Raw genomic sequence first — 19185 nt, forward strand, 5'->3', positions numbered from 1 at the left:
TCATGGATTTTTTTTTCACATTCTGTCTCTCACAGTTGAAGTGTACCTCTGGTGCAAATTACTGACCTCTGTCATCATTTTAGGTGGGGGAACTTGCACAATCGGTGGCTGACTAAATACTTTTTTGCCCCACTGTATAAGTGTGCAGATGTCTATACATGCATCTTTTACAGTGAAAGAGTGAGCCTGTGGTTTCTGTTTGAATATTTCACCCATGACCAGTGTGTTTGCTTAAACTCCAGTTTAAACACCATCATACCCTACCAGTGAAAAAGCAAACATTACCAACTTGTAAACACAGTTAAGTCATTTAATTTGTGGGTAATATAAAGTCGACATTAAAAAAAAAAAACAATTAAAAAACAAAAAAACATGCTGATCAAAATATTCCATTAATCTTTTTATCACAGTTTTGTTTTCATAAGACTACACATTACATTTTATTCACTGCTTACACAAAGTGCAAATTAGACAGCCTTGCTACTGCCTCTAGTGCCAAGTTTAAAGTCCTTGCTTAGGATATTAAATTAGGATTAATGACCGATTGATCCTAATCTTCCAAATCATGTCAAGCAGAGCTCTTGGACGTCGCTGAAACTTCACGATCATCGCTACGGACAGTGTCAGATTATAGCTGAGGACTGGATTATCACTGCTAATCCAATTACACATGGTGTGCTGTAATCGGCTGTGAAACTACTGTAAGTAAGGATGACCATTTGGAGACTGAATAAAAAATTGTGAACATGCACTCGTACCAAATAAATAAATAGGAAAGCTGTGGCTGTACCTAGAAATTATTTCCAAGTTTAAACGCCTACTGGCATAATAATTGATGTGTGGTTTGTAACGCCCAAATCTCTGTCGATACTTGACTATCTCTAGTGACATCGGACCATTTAGTGGTCAAGCAACCGGAAATAGAAAAACTCACAACCGATGACGATTTGACTCCACCTCATGATACCATTTAGCAACAGATGAGCAGCGCTTCATGTTCATTTTGTCGGGCCAGAGTGAAGCACAGCTGCTGCCGTGGTTTCCTGAGGGAATACTTCACTGTGTAAATGTTTGTCGGGGTTGCGGTCCGTCCCTCCGTCCCTTGCACCGTAGCTGGCTGAAACCGTTAGCGGCTTCCTCATCCAGAAACACCCCGCGTGAGTCAGTGCTGCTGCTAGTTTCTGCGGCGGTTTCGCTATGGATGTGCTGTGGATGATACCGCTGCTGCTGCTCATGATTATTCCGCTCCTGATGTGCACCAGCAGCACGTTTGTTTTTTATTTCAAAAAGTTCTTTTACGTGGCCTGGATGATGGTCTTGGCCCTCATCGGTATACCTCTGTGCATACTAAAGAGCGGAGGCAGAGACATTGAAAACATGAGGTGAGTTTTGCAGAAATGTCGCTCGCGGCGCCGTCTGACAGCTAGCCCTCGCTAGCTCGTTAGCTGGCTAGCAACCGTGGTTGTTTATATTGAAGCATTTGGGTTTTTACTCTCAGCAAAAACAATAATGGCCTCATTGTTGCGAGGAGTTAAGTTGGCGTTACAGCAATGTGGCGCAGGAGGTGTTTCCTGCCAAACTGTGTGAAATTTGAAATAAATAAATAAGCAGAAAATGAAGAAATCCCTAATGCAGTTTTCTTTATCATTCGTATGCTACTATTAGCTCGCTTGGCACATTGGCAGTAGCGGCGTGTGGACATTAGCTAAAAATCAGGGCGCTAATGTGACGTTGCGTTCATGCTGGGTTAATGTTTGGTAAATCTTAACGCCAGAAAAGCAATAATATCTTTAGATGACGGATATTTTCAATGTATTTTCTGCAGGCACTTTCTTAGAATCCCAACCCATACAAGTATCCACTAACTTGTGCCCTCTGAACGTGTAATCCAGCACTGTATCCGCTCAATTTGTCCTGTCTCTTTAAATCTCTCTGTGTGTGTGTGTGTGTGTGTGTGTGTGTGTGTGTATAAAGGAGTGACTCATTTATTGAATCCATAGTTACTAGTAGTGCTGATTTAACTTTATATTTCTGTCTTATTCCACCTCATTTCATTTCTGTATTTTATGTATATAAGTTTAGATTAGTTATTTATAGTTGGTTTACACAGCGTTGTGTATGTATGTGTAATGTGTATATATAGACACGTGTGTGTGTGTGTGTGTGTGTGTGTGTGTGTGTGTGATTTACATTGCTGTGCTTGAGAGCCACCATCTACCGGAACCAAATTCCTTGTATGTGTGTGCACATATATTTGGCCAATAAACACGATTCTGATTATCTGCCTCAGTTTACATCTGTGTTGGGGGCAGAATGTTAAACATTTTACACCTGACACCAAAATCAGTCACCAAAACTGATCCTTACTGTAGGAATGTAACGCATCTTCAGTGTTGGTGTTCACGTTGTAGGGGGTGTTGTTGTGTGGTTGGTTAAATCTAGTCAGTGGTGATGGCTTGCTGCACACAAATGACTGCATTTCAGTAATTACCCTGAAGAGACAGATGCCAGATGGCACTTTCCCCTGATTGGAGCTGGGTTACTGAATAGTTATGAGACCCATCCTCAATGCAACCTCACTTGGCCCTGAACTGCTGACAGCAGCAATGTCGGTTACAACAGCAGACCTTACTGCCTCAGTGCTCCAGGAATAACAATGTCACGGTCATGTTAGCTGTGCCAGTGGTGTCATGTTGCACCAGTGTACCGTTCTATCAGTGCAGAGGTTATCTGGACCGGTTGTCTGTGACAAAGTGACCGAACTGAGGTCAGACCTTAGATGAATGAATAGACTTTTTGGATGGATATTTTACACGGCAGACAGGACTGGAAGAGAGAGCATTGTAATTCAGAGGGTTCTGTCACCTAAATTTACTGTTACACCAAAGCCTGAAGACTTGCTTTCCAGTCACTTTACCTCTGAATTAAACCTGTAGGCCACAGCAGGTATCCCTGAGTTCGCTCACTCAATAACATCTGTAAAGCATCAAGTTACAGCTTGTTGTGCTTTCATTTCTTGAAACACATCCATTAATTTACGTTTAATTGAAACTGTTTTATCCGTCACTTATGTGAATGGCTACTTCTGGGTAGAGCAGGGCGATATGGCCAAAAATATTTATCACGATATATATTTGAAAATTTGCGATAACGATATAACTGACGATATAATTGATGCGAGACAAAATACAACTCCACAACATTACTAGCGCAAAAAGACAACCTTCCATTTATTTTCACTTCAACAAGAAGCTGGTTTTTATGTACATTAAAGCTTTATAAAAATGTAACCGTGCAAATGCAAATTCCTTGCTGACAGTTTAACCAAAAGGCATTTCCAGTAGAAATGTGCTGAGACATCCTGAGCATAACCATGTATAATATCCACTGAAGTTAAAAAGAGGTGCTTTGCAACATTAAACTGCAGTGTGCAGTACGTATTTTTCGGACCATAAGGTGCACGGGATTATAAGGCACATTAAGCGAAACAAAGCAGTCAGATAAATCAAACTTTATTAAACTCATTCTTCTTGCTTCCTCCACTTCTGTACCATTGATTCATTAATGTTGAATTCTCTGGCAGCTGTTCTATTCCCATGTTGTTGCAGTATATTAATGACTAACCTCGTATTGTGGATGGATTATCTCAGTTGTTCCGTTTACAGCATCCTGCCATGCGATTGCATTTGTCTCCAACTATCAGGAACTTTAACGTTAACTTTTATAAGTGGAAAAGTGTTAGTGTTCGTCCTCCAGCTTCACTGTTTATGTTATGCTAACATAGCTGTGTCGCTAGCGATCACGTAGCACATCATTATATACCAGCTAGCCCAACTTCAGTAACCCTACAAACATCACTGCTGTTTAGTTTCCTGTCTTCATTTATGTTGGAAGTGATAGCAGAGATGTACGTTTGATTTTTTTCAGAAATCTCTGTCAGAACATGCTATATCATGCTTAGGTAACTAGCGAAACTAGCAAGCTAACTTCCGCTAGCTTCCTGCTAACTTCTAACTCCGTTAAATGTAATAAATTTTGTTTTAATGGATGCCTGGAAGCTAAACTTCATAGTTACACCTGGTAAAGCAGCAATGCTGATCGTTTTACTAAAGATGAAAGAATTTAGACAGTTTTTAATGCTCAGTGATGCTGCAGTGTTGTTTGACCTGAAGCATACAGAGTTTAGGACCCAGATTACTCCCAGATTTAAGAGCATCTTAGTCCGACAAATACGACAATAACGATGGCCGCTTGCATGTTCTGCAAAAAAAATGTGCTTTGTTGTGTATCTGATGGACAAACACCAAACCAGTTCCACATCACTGAAGTTGCACCATTTTTACAAATCAATTCTGGTTCATCTGTTTCACTCAACAATCGGCCATGTGCGTATGAAAACAAAGGCACTGCGCATGCGCGTTTTACTCCCATTCTATCGCGATATTTCATTTTCCTATCGTTGCCTAACATTATACCGGTATTACCGTGAACGGTATAATATGGCCCAGCCCTACTTCTGGGTATGGGTTAGTTATTAGGTAGGATCTCATGACAACAGATAAAGGACGGGTTTAGTTTTCTCACTCACAATTGCATGAGCTCATGTTCTGTGCTGTGTAATGGTGTCGAACATCAGTGGGAGATTAGTGGCCCTGTCTTTTTCGTAAAGGAGTAATATTGCCACTCAACTTACTGTATTGAAAACAACCAGTTTTTTTTTTTTTTTTGCCATAGTATTTCTGATGGAAGTAATTGTTAGCTCTGTCACCCTGAGACTGTGATTAGATGCCTGTCCTTTGGACAACCTACTGACCTTAAACTTGTGAGTAAACTCAATAAGATTGGCAGTTTTACATTTTGGCAAAACAGGTCAGGCTGACCTTTGGAGTGGCCACATTGCATATGATTTGTCCTCTTGTTCAAATTTGATTGCACTCTCAGGGTTGCAGATAATGAAGTGAACCAAAGTAAATGCTTAGTGGACTGATCATAAAATATAATTCAACAGCGGTCACTCATTACCCTTGAACATAGAGTTGCTGCAACACTATATCGTTGCATAACCTGTGGCTTTTACTTCAGACCGAATGTGTTATCACTGCACCACTATGTTGTAAGATAACCAAAAGACTACTCTAGTTTAAAGGTTAACAACATTTTTCCTGTAGATTACCAGTCAAGCGCAAGTGGAAACAAAGTCTACTACAGTCATCAGAAGATAGTGCTGAGAAATAGCGTACCACCACTTACTACTTTATATTTTGCTTATAAGGAGCCGGACTGTGTTGCATTTTTATTTAGAAGTGATTGAGTAATGGTTCTGCCTGAAGGTTGCTTAAAACATAAAAAAGGGCACCTGTTATGTCCACACATTATAACTTATCAAAGAACCAATTTTAAATTGTTCAAATGGTGAAGAACGATTGTCTAAGAGAGTTTAGGCTGTGTTGAAGAATAAAGCTGGTCATACCAAATATTAACTTTGCAGCTTGTTAGAATTGCGCAAACTCAGTTGTTTTTTTTTTTTTTACTCTTTATGTTGTAGTTGCATGTATGCTTGCACATTTCAGTAAATACAGTACTTATGTCCTATATTTCCTACCAAAATCTAAAGACATGAATTGTGGTTCAAGACTTTTTTTTTTTTTTTTTTGCTGTATTTTAGTAAGAAACTAGGTCCAGTGTATATTTGAAAAAAGAATAATCTGGTAGTTCTTTTTTTATTTTTTTTATTTAATTTTTAAAGTGTAGAGTAGAATCACTATAAAATTCTTAAAAGACTGCATGTGAGGCCTTTGTCAGCAGAAAAGGGTGTGAAATTTATAAAAAAAAAAAAAAATACAGTTAAAAGTATAAAAAATTTTGCCCTTCATATTTTCCAAAGCCCTCTAGCAAACCGAACTGGAGTCTTTGCTGGACCAATTCTAGGTCCTGAGCCTTATGTTTGACACTCCTGCTTTCGAGTTGGCAGTATTGAGTTGGGATGTGCCTAAATCCTTAAAGCTGCTCCTTCATGGCACATTATTAGCATTAGTGGTGTAGTTTTAATGAGTATGTGTGGCATCAGATGCACGTTATGGCTGAAACTTGCTCAAAGATGGTTTTAAGTAGTTAGGTAGATGTTTTAGTCCATCGACACATTTTGTGTACAGTCATGAAACTGAGCTTAAATGAAAGCAGAGTTGAAGGTGAGTTTGGTTCCTGTAATAGCTGGTTTAGCAAGAAAACTACCCCATGTTACAAGAAGGATAGTTTGTTGTTTTTGTGACAGCAAACAGAGGGAATATGATTCAGGGATGAGCAAGGTCTCTTTTGTAAGTATTATGTATAGTATTATGTATAGCCTCTTCCTGAGGCCGGATTGGTAGTGCCTCTGCTCTTTTTCGGAGAAATTTCATTCAGATTATTGACAGAAGCCAGTTTTAGTGTGTCACACAGCTAGTTTGCTATCCAAAATTAGTGGTACAGTTTAGCATGGAGAATGTTATGGGAGTATGATTGTTCAGCTGCAAATGTAAAGTAGCATTTGCATGATGTGTGAACTCTGCCTGAGCACATCATGGTTGTTAAGAATCACACTGAAAGTTTTCCAAGCCAAGGGGCACCTTGGATTTGTCTTAACAGAGGTCAGAGCTGTTATCATGTTTGTGTCTATAAAGGTTAAGCTTTACAAGTCCCAATAGATCTCATCTGGTGGATCAGACAGTTTCAGGCTTTTAATAGTTGCAAGGGGGAAAGAAAAGCTTTAAAAAAAATGGTTTTGTTAGATCATCAAATCACATTTATAAACAAGCACATGCTGACTAACAAACAGCTACAGTAATCACGTCATTATTGAACTTGAGTAATCATGCACAGTGCAGCCCAAAAAAAACCTTGTTTCTGTTGAATTTTTTTTCTTCTTCTTCCCTTTTTTCCTTGTCCATTGCCTCATTGCATCAGCGAACCTCAGGTCACGAATGCCCTGACAGTAGGGCTGCACGATTTTGCATAAAATGAGAATCACGATTTTTTTTTTTGGCTTAGAATTGAGGTCACGATTCTCTCACGATTTTCTTTTCCAATCCATCCATCTTCATCCGCTTTATCCGGGGCCGGGTCGCGGGGGCAGCAGCCTAAGCAAAGAGGCCCAGACCTCCCTCTCCCCAGCCACCTCCTCCAGCTTATCCGCGGGAATACCAAGGCGTTCCCAGGCCAGCCGAGAGATATAATCTCTCCAGCGTGTCCTGGGTCTGCCCCGGGGCCTCCTCCCGGTGGGACATGCCTGGAACACCTCACCCAGGAGGCGCCCAGGGGGCATCCTTGTCAGATGCCCGAACCACCTCAGCTGGCTCCTTTCGATGTGGAGCAGCAGCAGCTCTACTCTGAGCCCCTCCCGGATGGCCGAACTTCTCACCCTATCTCTAAGGGAGAGGCCAGCCACCCTTCGGAGGAAGCTCATTTCTGCCGCTTGTATCCGCGATCTCGTTCTTTCGGTCACTACCCACCGCTCGTGGCCATAGGTGAGGGTAGGGACGTAGATCGACCGGTAAATTGAGAGCTTCGCTTCTTTTCCAATATAAATATTTATTGCACTTATTAACTGCACATTAACTGCACATTAACTTCGCAACAGTTGAAACTGAACATAAAAACAATAAATAATCATAAAAACAACAAATGTCTCACGTTTTGTTGTTGCCGCAAAATGTTGTACTGCTTGAAATTCCGTCTCCACCGTTGCTCGACGCTGCGAGTATAGAGCAGGTAGTGCAACAATAGAAAAATAGTTGCGGGACGGCACTGTGTAGCGTTGGTCTAGGGTGTTGATCATTTTCCTAAATCCCTGGTTTTGCACAGTGTTGATGGGAGCCATATCTTTGGTCAGGTGATAAGTAATAGCCTCCAAAATTTCTTTGTGCCTGCGGGAGTTCGACGGGTATAGGGAAGCGCTGTATAAGGTTCCCGTTATTGATGTTTGGGTGGTTGACCGGGACGGATTTTCTCCTGTCACTTTTTCGTCATCTCTGACGTGCTCTCCGTTGTTTTTTCCCTGCTAATTTTAGCATCACACAGCACAGCTTCTGTATCACGTGGTATAAGGCTCCGCCCTTGTCATTTGTTGAACAGGAAGAGTGAGCGCTTGTTTTCATGCAGATTACGTCCCGGATAAAAATGCGGTACAGTCGTCGTTTTTTTTTTGTTGTTGTTTTTTTTTTTAAATCGTTGTCATTTGGAAATGAGATCGCACAGAAGTATGAATCGAGATCGCGATTTTCTAACGATTAATCGTGCAGCCCTACCTGACAGTTTCTAGTAAAATTTCCTTGTAACATGTTTTTTTTCTTTTAACCCTAACTGCAAACAGATTACTTTTTTGTGATACTTGGAGAGCGCTCCCATGGAAGCCTATAGTTTTGTGAGTTATTGTAAGGTCAAAAGACGGCTGCTTTTGTTGTTGTCAGCAGACTAGCTCTGATAAACGAACTCTTCACTACCTGCCTATCAGAGTAAGACAGATAGTGACTGTCTTGCAACGAGATAAAAAAATTAAATGTTCAGATAAATAAAAATGTGCATCTACTTTGACTAATCACAGCCTGTGGGTTCTTTTATGTAATGTTTGTCTTGAGGCAGGTGGATGAACATTGCTTTGTCAATGGTTACTGGAGCGTTATACTTGGTGAAAGTAATTATTTCCCCAACCAGGAAAAAAAACAATGCTTAAAGGGGTGTTGAACATGATTAATTTAGCCTATGTGTTTAAAGATAGTTGTGATTATATTGCCTGACACATTCCGCTTTTGTTTCTACCTTTCACAGGGCTTTGGTTAGTAATATGCAATACACTGGCATCATAAGTAACCAGTACATACTCACTGTATTTAACCTTTTTCTCTCTTTTAGGATCATCCGTTTCATGGTTCGACACGTCAAGTATTTGCTGGGTCTTCGATTTGAAGTGAGCGGTTGGGAGCATCTGCAGACCGAGGGTCCCTATGTCGTCATCTCGAACCACCAGAGCTCCCTGGATGTTTTGGGTGAGTCTTTTAGTGCTTCTCTGAAGACGGACGTTTTTGATATTGATTTAAATGCTTTCAAATACAGTCATACAATCAATTTCTTTTGGCATTTTAGCAAAAAATATAATTGGTGAAGCAGATAGAAAGGGCATGTGGATAAAGAGAAGGGTGTGCAGTAAAGGTCCAGCTGGCTGGGAATTGCTGGGATCCTGCTTGGGGCATTTGCACCCATGCAGGATGTCTTTACTGCTCTGTCACCAGGTAGGCCTGTTTGATGACACACTTAAAGGTTATTTGAAACACATTCAACTCTCTACTTATAAATGGTCATAAACATCAGATTGAAACGTGTTGAAAGTTTAGCAGTGACAGCGTGTCTCATCTGTTTCTCACTATACACAGACTTTTAATCTGAGAGGAAGAATGAAGCAAGGCAGTCATGCGGACGGCAGATTTGTCTCAGCTGTAGTTTTTGTGCTTTTAAGCCCTACAGACTCAAGAAAACAAACCAAGAGTAGGAAAAAGAGAGAATCCTCACCAGGGAAGAGTTGTTTTACAGTGAGTCCAGTTCATCCTGAGCAACTTGATACCAGATATGATGCATGCGGTCCTGAACATTTTAGTTGGAGGAGCAGCATTCCTCTGCAGTAGATGCATGAGTCCCAGATGGAAGAATTGTACCGTTAAGTAGGGCTGGGCGATATATCGAGTTTTTTAAAAATATCGATATATTTTCATACGAGATATAAGATGTGACAATATCGTTTATATCGATATAGTCTATGTTACGTTATAATTATACTTGTGGAGCCGCAGGTTTGCCTCTCTTTCGTCCACTTTTGTCTCTACGCAACGTTACTCGGCCTCGCCTCTCCTGCACTGAACACAACTCCCCCTCCCCCATAGCTTCACCTGCAGGCAATGACAAGATGAAAGCGGAAAATCTCCGTTAGCGAGTTACCGTGCGTGGGGCTGGATGGCGTCAACGTGTTAGCGAGCTAACCGCGCTAACGAGCTAACCGCGCTAACGACATGCAGCCCAGAGGGGCTGCACGGCCTAAAATCCTTTCCTTTTCTCAAAAATCGACAGTGCGCCTTATGTATGAATTCTGGTTGTGCTTACTGACCGCGAACCGATTTTATGTGGTACACAGCGCTCAGCAATCTGTCAAAAAATGTTTTAATATGACTTTGCTAAGCTATGGAGCTGCACCGCTTGATGGATTGTCAGAGGATTACGGCTACCGGGGAGGAGCCTCGCGGAGTGATACGTACTGTGTGTGTATAAGGACCACAAATGGCACCTGTTCAGAGAGGTGGTGCAGCTGTGAAATCTGTCTCTTTGTTATTATGCTCAGCGTCTATTAGTTTACATTTTGACTGCACAATTGTGAGCTTTTTGTTATGCACAAAAACAACATTGTTTTCTTTTATTTATGGACCATGATTATTTAATATATGCTGATAATTTATTTTTGAGTAATATCTACGCTGTATGTAAATAAAAGTGCCCGTGTGACATCTGGGACACAGTGTGACTAAGAACTCTCTTTTTGTTCTTAACTTATGGCTTTAAAAAGAAAAATCGAGATATATATCTTATATCGCCATCCAGCTAAAAAATATCGAGATATGAATTTTGGGTCATATCGCCCAGCCCTACCGTTAAGCTCCAACCATGGGAATTTTTGAATCCCACCTTAATATACGGTACATGTGACAAATCTCTACCTCATGACCTAAAGTAGGAAAGGAAAAGCTGATATTGAGCCTCGTCGACTGATGGCTAATTTAATGTCTGCTCCAATCACACAGGCCGAGAGACCAATCAGGGACCCAATAGGGCTAAAAATGTATTTACCTACTGGCTTTAGGAAGGCGCTTTTGTGTCTTGGTGAAATTGAACACAAAGAGGTTTAGGATTACTGTGATTGCGCTGGTCACTAGCAGATTACTCTCGTCACCTGTACATTTTGTAAGATGGATGATGCCAACTTGTCTGCAAACAGTTGCCAACTATTCACCAAGCAGTTAAGAAAATTTGAATTGTAAACACAAACTGGAAATAGGAAAATGTTGTGCTTTTGGAAATGTGTTCAGTGGCCCAACTTTACTTTGGAGGCATTTTGCAGCTCCAGTTTATCGCTCTTCTTCAAGTTTTACTACCAGTCTGTGGTTAGTTCCCCGGTATCTACAGACAAGTTGGCTTCTTCATGCAAACCGCTGGCAAAACCACAAAATATGCATATTAAATAATACAAGAACGAATCTTGAATATCAGAAGAGTTCATGTCACCTGTATTCTGGTCAGCATGTAGTGATAGCTAAACTCAAGCCTGTGTGAAAGCACAAAAGCAACCAGCTAACTGGTACAGATGTTTGCAGTTGGCTCAGTTCCTGCACATGTAGTACCAGATGCAACTTGTTTTTGTGTCAAACTTTATCCTTGGTCTCTCCTTTTGAAAGTCATATACTACTATCTAGAGCAGGGCGATATGGCCAAAAATATTTATCACGATATATATTTGAAAATTTGCGATAACGATATAACCGACGATATAATTGATGCGAGACAAAATACAACTCCACAACATTACTAGCGCAAAAAGACAACCTTCCATTTATTTTCACTTCAACAAGAAGCTGGTTTTTATGTACATTAAAGCTTTATAAAAATGTAACAGTGCAAATGCAAATTCCTTGCTGAAAGTTTAACCAAAAGGCATTTCCAGTAGAAATGTGCTGACATATCCTGAGCATAACCATGTATAATATCCACTGAAGTTAAAAAGAGGTGCTTTGCAACATTAAACTGCAGTGTGCAGTACGTATTTTTCGGACCATAAGGTGCACGGGATTATAAGGCACATTAAGCGAAACAAAGCAGTCAGATAAATCAAACTTTATTAAACTCATTCTTCTTGCTTCCTCCACTTCTGTACCATTGATTCATTAATGTTGAATTCTCTGGCAACAGCTGCTCTATTCCCATGTTGTTGCAGTATATTAATGACTAACCTCGTATTGTGGATGGATTATCTCAGTTGTTCTCCTGACTGAAGTTTGGTCCGTTTACAGCATCCTGCCATGCGATTGCATTTGTCTCCAACTATCAGGAACTTTAACGTTAACTTTTATAAGTGGAAAAGTGTTAGTGTTCGTCCTCCAGCTTCACTGTTTATGTTATGCTAACATAGCTGTGTCGCTAGCGATCACGTAGCACATCATTATATACCAGCTAGCCCAACTTCAGTAACCCTACAAACGTCACTGCTGTTTAGTTTCCTGTCTTCATTTATGTTGGAAGTGATAGCAGAGCTGTACGTTTGAATTTTTTCAGAAATCTCTCAGTCAGAACATGCTATATCATGCTTAGGTAACTAGCGAAACTAGCGAGCTAACTTCCGCTAGCTTCCTGCTAACTTCTAACTCCGTTAAATGTAATAACTTTTGTTTTCATGGATGCCTGGAAGTTAAACTTCATAGTTACACCTGGTAAAGCAGCAATGCTGATCGTTTTATTAAAGATGAAATAATTTAGATAGTTTTTAACTCTCAGTGATGCTGTAGTGTTCGTTTCACCTGAATCTTACTGAGTTTAGGACCCAGATTACTCCCAGATTTAAGAGCATCTTAGTCCGACAAATACGACAATAACGACGGCCGCTTGCATGTTCTGCAAAAAAAATGTGCTTTGTCGTGTATCTGACGGATAAACACCAAACCAGTTCCACATCACGGAAGTTGCACCATTTTTACAAACCAATTCTGGTTCATCTGTTTCACTCAACAATCGGCCATGTGCGTATGAAAACAAAGGCACTGCGCATGCGCGTTTTACTCCCATTCTATCGCGATATTTCATTTTCCTATCGTTGCCTAACATTATACCGGTATTACCGGGAACGGTATAATATGGCCCAGCCCTACTACTATCATTATTCTATGTCACAATGGTTATACATAACAATTCCTTTTTTTCTGGATCTAAGTAGCTACTATTTCTGAGCCGTACTCCAATTTTAACGCTCGTTCCTTTGTATGCAAACAGGAACTGGGGAATATGTAAATAATGACAGCTACATTGTGGGTTATGCCATGCGAAAACACTTTGTGATCAGACTGCAAGATTGTCTGCGGCAGCTGTGATGGAGCCAGATTGTGATCTGGTCTCATCCTGTCACAGTTTAGTTCTTCTCGGCCAGCAAACAGTGGAGCAAGACTTTAGCTGTGCCACCATCTACAGCTTTATAGCTCAGTTCATTAAGGGAAAGTCTGCACAGGCTACTCACAACTTATTGGAACCGAATGTTAAGGCCTTCCAGGTGTATCTCACTTTACACTCCCACCTACTTAAGCAACGGTCACCTTTTCTGGTTTGTCAGACAGGCAGTAGGCATGTTAAAACTAGGCCAATTGTTAGATTACTGCATTCCAGCTTTGTGTTGGTACACAGTGCTTGTCAGAACAGAACAGTTTTCACAACCTCTGTTGATACAGGATCACGTGCTGTTTGCTTCTCAGCAAGCTGAATAATACAAAACCTGGTGAAGAAACAAAGCACGGGCACAGAAAGAACCTGTTACATTGGTATGGGTTTTTAAACATTCTTTACATACTGATCACTTACTGTATGAATGAAATGTAGGCCTCGCAGAACCCTGTCTGAGCTACACACTGGTCGGAAACAAAAGCATGTTGTAGAAAGGCTTCGATTCCTCTTTTATTTATTTTCTTCAGCTTGTATTGTTGATAGTTGAGATGTCTTTTAACAGTATCTCATTCTTCCCTGTTCTAAACCTGAGTGTTGAGGGACGGTTTCTCTCCATCAGTGTGTGGGGGAGAGGGTTTTTCAGCACCGGTGAGTGATGAGGGCAGGCTCAAGGCCAGGGTAGTGATAGCAGGAGGAGAGCTAGGCGTCTAATTAGCACTGACAAAACTCAGCATGCGGTTTGTTTGGCGTCCAAGTTGCCATGCCGACTGCTTCACCCCAGCCATTAGGAGATGCTGATCCTAGAGCAGATGTTATATTAGTTTCTTCACCTTTCTGAGCTGCTTTTTCAGCTTGGTTTAAATGCATCTGCTCACCTGCTGTTTTCAGAGTAACATCTTATAAAGAGATAAGACAAAGAGGCCAAAGCATGGATGTTTTCATCTGGTCACTGATCCTTCTCTGAATGAGCTCCAGTCAAAAGGCAGAAACATGTGATTTCAGTTTGGGTGTTATCCCCTTCTAAGAAAGCGCCACTTCAGACATGTAGCGGTGCTACAAATATCCCATTCTGACCACTTATCAGGGTTCATATCCAGCTCTTCGTGGAGGTGGACTCTCTGCTTTGAGAGGGCGTATTTTTAAAGTCTCTATGGTATAAGTGCATTGCATTTGGGGTATTATTTAATGACTGAAAGGAAGACAATTTATTATAGTACAAGTTCTTATTGACTCTCTGTAACTTGTCATATTAGCAAACTTTGAAGCTACAAAGCAGTTGCTCGTAGAAAGCTGTGCGCTTAACTGCAATGTCTTTAACTTTTATTTTAATTTATTATTTTTATATTTTAGTTTTAAAAGTAGTTTTTGTGAAAACTGTCACCACAAGGTGTCACCGTTTCACTAGGTTGTAGTATAGCATTACATTTTTATTTTTTTATGGACATTTGAAATATGTTTAATTTTGAGAAACTGCAGTCTCTGTGCTCTTCTAGCTGCCAAAATAAGTCGGGTGAGTGTGATAGAATCATGAACTCTTTACAAGTATTGAGCTAACATCTGGTATATCTCATTTTGGACACAGCAGATTGGACTTACTGCACCATCTTGCGGTTCAAAGTGGTATTACATGGAAGTACAGCCAAGCCCTGTTTGTACTACAGTTGTCTCTCATACACTGCACAAAGACATCTTGGAAATGGAAATGATGAGCTGTTGTTTCTTTGCCAAAACCAAAAAACCCCACTATGTACATACAGTAGCTGTGATGGTTCTAAAAGTTTCATGATCCTGACGGTTAAGTCTCGTTTTGTCTCTCAGGCTTGATGGAGATCCTACCAGACCGCTGCACCACAATTGCTAAGAAGGAGCTGATCTATGCCGGTACAGTGGGCCTCATTTGCTGGCTGGGCGGGATCGTCTTCATCAACCGCAAGAAGACGAGCGATGCCAAAAGCGTGATGGCTGATGCCGCCAAAACCATGTTGGACGACCAGGTAACCTGCCTCCAGTTAACACAAGAAACCTCTTCATCTCAAGGTTCTGTTGTAGTCTTTGTTAGAGAATGTGAGCTGGTTAAATCAACCTTGTCTTATGACTTTCACAGATTCGTCTGTGGGTATTTCCAGAGGGAACCCGTAACCAAAATGGCGACCTGCTGCCCTTCAAAAAGGGTGCTTTCCACCTGGCAGTGCAGGCACAAGTAGGTTTATTTATTTGCTTTAAAGATCTTAAATCTTACCTTGTACGTAGAGTGAAGGAGCGTTAGAGCTCTTCTAGCTTTTTGCTTCATCCATACATGTAAACATCCTGTTTATTCTCTTTACTCTGTCAGGCTGTGATGATTCTGTTGGTATTTCAGGAAGCTTCTGCCAGCTTAGGGTTCCCAATAGTGAGGGGGCCGATTCCAGACATGTGGGGGAGCTAGCAGACTTATGTGGGGCAAGACTAAATTATGAAATCATAATTTAGTAGAGAGCACAGCTTGCAGCCAGGTCATTTTCTATGATATTTTTTCGGCATTGTGTTTGACACAATGCTAGTGCGCTCTCACAAAGTGATTGGTGGGACAGCAGCAGACATGACCTCCAGTTCAGAATGGCTGCAGCTCAGCTGTGCAAATTTATGAGCTTTATCTCTGCGTGCATGCAGGTGGGAGGTCTCTGTTCTCCAGTTAATTCATATTTTCATAGCAACACTCGGGGTCAGAAAGGTGGGATAAATTACACATACGCAAAAAGAAAAACACTCTCGAATGAGACCTAGCCATGAAGCTACAACGGTGTGTGCATGTGTGAACCCAGATTTTGTAACTTGCAGCTGAAGATCGATATCAGTCGGGTTCAGATATGCACCAGAGTCTGCAAAAATAAAGCCCTGCTGCTCCTCGTTAGAAAACACATTAATATTTTGGTAAGAGGTTCTTACGCTTTAGAGCGCTTGCTAACGCATTCTCCAAACAGTGTTTAGTGGATGTTAACAAAAGCACTTTGTTTGCATTTGAAGTGCCGGAGTAACTCCATTTGAAATGTGTTGAATACAGTCTGTTTCATCTTTCCCTGATGGCTTTTTTCTTCTTCTTTTTTACACACTTGAGACTGTTTCTCTCTCTGCATTTGCTTCTGCTGAGTTAGGCCAGCCTTTTCATTCGTACCCGGCCGGCCAGATTGAGTGGAAACAGGACAGCCCCCAGGGGGAGCCGCGTTTGGCTCAGTCAGCCCCGCTGAAGGGCCACTCGGGGCCTTGAGACAGAGCAACTCGGCCTCTATTAGCGGGAGTGGAGGAGATGGAGAATGCTTGTGTCATGCTGAGTTTGTGTGTGTTTGAAGAAATGTGCTGCTGGTTTAATCAGGCATTTCGGCCTTTTTTTGATTGGTTTAGAAAGCATTTCCTTTTAGGGCTTCTTTTCTGTCTCTTTTCTTATTTTTGCCTTCGTTTTTTTTTTTTTTTTTTTTTTTTCTTCCAGGTACCCATCATACCTGTCGTTTTCTCCTCCTACAGCAACTTCTACCTACGGAAAGAAAAGCAGTTCAAATCAGGTAACTGTCCTCAACTTTTTAATTTGTGTTGGGTCAAATGACAATAACATTAAAACAACAGCTTGATGTTCCCCGAGACTCCTGACTCTAAAGTTTTTTGGGTTTTTTTGCCCCTGCAGGAATCATCAGATTGAAGATCCTTCCAAAGATTGAGACAAAGGGGATGACTTCAGACGATGTGGCATCCCTGTCTGACAAATCCTTTGACCTGATGCGCGCTGCCTTCCTGGACATCTCTGACTCCATAACCCGGAGCAACGGGCCCGTAAGGCACTGAACATTGATCTTCCACCCGCCCTCTGTTTTTTCAGCCCCATGTCTGAGATCCACCCCTCCCCAAGGCCCCCCCACTCTCCGCCCCAGGTTGTCCCACCGCCTTCAGGAAACAATGTGACACAAGTCTTTTTGTGACGAAAGCTCTTCATGTCTAGTTGACGCCTGGTCCGGTCCACCTCTGGCCTGAGCACACAGCACAGTCAGTCCTGACCCTCACTGTCGCAGCAGCAGCTGCTCTGCACTTTGTGAGCGGAGTGACGGACGGCGAGCCGAACAGTCTGGGTGTGTGTTGTTCATGCATGCCTTTTGGATGGCTCTGTCCACCTTTCATCCTTGCTTTGGAAATCTCAGCTTTCTTATTGTCTTACTTTATTGCTGTTTTCTACTTTTCTTTGGTTTTTTATCTTCACCTGCTTTTGTTCGTTTTGCCTTCTGTTCAGCAGATAAACTTTGCGGGGTGTTTTTTTTTTTTTTTTTTCCTGATCATAAATGTCAGTGGATATTTATGTTTTCCTCTCATGCTGCCTTGGTTTTAGTTCTCTTCGGATGCTTAAACAGACATACACAAAATCAAAGTACCCCATCTCATTTCTTCACTTTTAGTTCTTTTCTGTTTCTCCCCTTTATGCATTCCAGTCTTTTGCCCAAAGACAAAAATGAGTGCGGGTCTCCACAAAGTGCGGAGCGTGTGGAAGGAAAGGACACCCACGACTTTCTATAGCTCTGTCGCTCTAGATTGAACTCTGTATCCACATTGGCTCATCAACCCAATGACCAATAGCTCCATGACACGCTTCATGATGTCAGAAGGCAAGGAATGCAAGATACCGTGTATAACAACAGCACCCATCTGTACTGGATTTATGGACTTCAGTGAACTGATCAGTTCTCAGTGTCGTATGTTGGTGTATCCCTGTACATTCTTCCAGTTTGTCTCTCTCTCCAAAAATGAATTGAAGCAACCGGTCTGCAGCAAGTGTCCTCCAGCAGTGCTCTAAACTCAAACTCTAATTTCACACTCTTGCTTTGTTGTTGTTTTGTTTTTTCAGGATCACCTTTATGCTCCTACTCATATACAAAGTGTCAAAAGAAGTGAATTCTTTAAGTGCAATGTCCAACTGTTTCAACGTTACTACTGTTCCAAAGTGCGAGCTACCTGCTGTGCCATGACAAAGATGTTTTGGGAGGTTTCCAATGTGCGTGGGGTGGTTTATTTTTGTTTGTTTGTTTGGGTTGTTGTTGTTTGTTGTTTGTTTGTTTTTTTTGTTTTTGTTTTTTAATTACTATCTCCTTACGGTCTACTTAACTGGTGACCCCTGAAATTATTTAAGGCAGTTCTTGCCATAAACAGGGGGAGGAAACCTATGAGATGATTTAGATCTCTAGTATTTGTTCATTTATTAGGATTAAATCAAGGAATCCCAAAGTACTAACAAACTCAAGGATCTAATGACTGAAGATGTGTTATGTTGATTGGGTGTGATGGGAAGCCTGTTTTTTTTTTTTTTTTTTTTTTTTTTTTTTTAAATCCTATGAGAATAAGTTATTATATTTAGTTATGATGTTCTGATTATTTAACCTCACTGGAAACTATTAGATTATTTAAACAGGAAAAAGTGCAAAAATTTGGCCTGAATTTTGATTGTTGGCATCATTGGGTGAGTTTTGGTTAAAATGGATTTGTTGTATGATTTGTACTGAAAATGTCTTCGGACCACTGACTGAACCGCTTTCGTTTACACCCAGGTCTTAGTTTCACTTCGCTCAGAGTGCAGCCACAAAAATTATTAATTCTGCCCATCAAACACAATCTGAGAATGTACCACAGCATTCAGGACAGTTGTTTGTTACTAATTGCAATTTTTGAAAAAAATGACTTTTGCTTTCTTTATTAAAACTGTGACGTTGCTTTGCATGTACTTGGCATCAAATGTAGGTGACTTATTGGGTTGAGCACAAGGCATTAGGCTTAGTCTAACCTTGTTGTGCGCACTGACCTCCTGAGGAGCTCATGTGAATGGATTTATGGATACTTTGGTAGTATGCCCTGCTACGTGCGTTGCTGTTCGTAGTTGAGTGCACTTAGTGAGCCCTGCTTTGGTGACATGTGAGAGTCTGATTTCAGACAAGTTCCTAATCCAGTTTGGATCATAAACCC

At 41.1% G+C, this 19185-nt stretch overlaps 1 protein-coding gene across 2 annotated transcripts; it reads left to right on the forward strand.

The window, feature by feature from the left end:
• Window positions 1-952: 952 nt before the first annotated feature.
• agpat2 (1-acylglycerol-3-phosphate O-acyltransferase 2 (lysophosphatidic acid acyltransferase, beta)) lies at window positions 953-18513 on the forward strand. Of its 2 annotated transcripts, none has more exons than XM_085358446.1 (6): window positions 953-1382; window positions 8887-9020; window positions 15034-15209; window positions 15320-15415; window positions 16679-16751; window positions 16871-18513. In XM_085358446.1, the coding sequence occupies exons 1-6, from the start codon at window positions 1198-1200 to the stop codon at window positions 17026-17028; spliced, it is 822 nt and encodes a 273-aa protein (XP_085214572.1). In that variant the 5' UTR covers window positions 953-1197; the 3' UTR covers window positions 17029-18513. The 2 variants fall into 2 exon arrangements, with proteins under 2 accessions (XP_085214572.1, XP_085214573.1); XM_085358447.1 differs by having other exon boundaries at window positions 16714-16751; window positions 16871-16976.
• Window positions 18514-19185: the final 672 nt, after the last annotated feature.

The sequence above is a fragment of the Diplotaxodon limnothrissa genome, linkage group LG7, assembly GCF_057381915.1.
Source record: "Diplotaxodon limnothrissa isolate DT_005_m linkage group LG7, D_limnothrissa_male_GT1.1, whole genome shotgun sequence".
NCBI lineage: Eukaryota > Metazoa > Chordata > Actinopteri > Cichliformes > Cichlidae > Diplotaxodon > Diplotaxodon limnothrissa.

Bases quoted from the DNA above. Each gene is read 5' to 3' on its own strand.
- agpat2 (XM_085358446.1), top strand. From the start codon at position 1,198: ATGGATGTGCTGTGGATGATACCGCTGCTGCTGCTCATGATTATTCCG. The intron at 9,021-15,033 runs GTGAGTCTTTTA...TTTGTCTCTCAG, and splicing joins GAGCTCCCTGGATGTTTTGG to GCTTGATGGAGATCCTACCA. The intron at 15,416-16,678 runs GTAGGTTTATTT...TTTTTCTTCCAG, and splicing joins ACCTGGCAGTGCAGGCACAA to GTACCCATCATACCTGTCGT.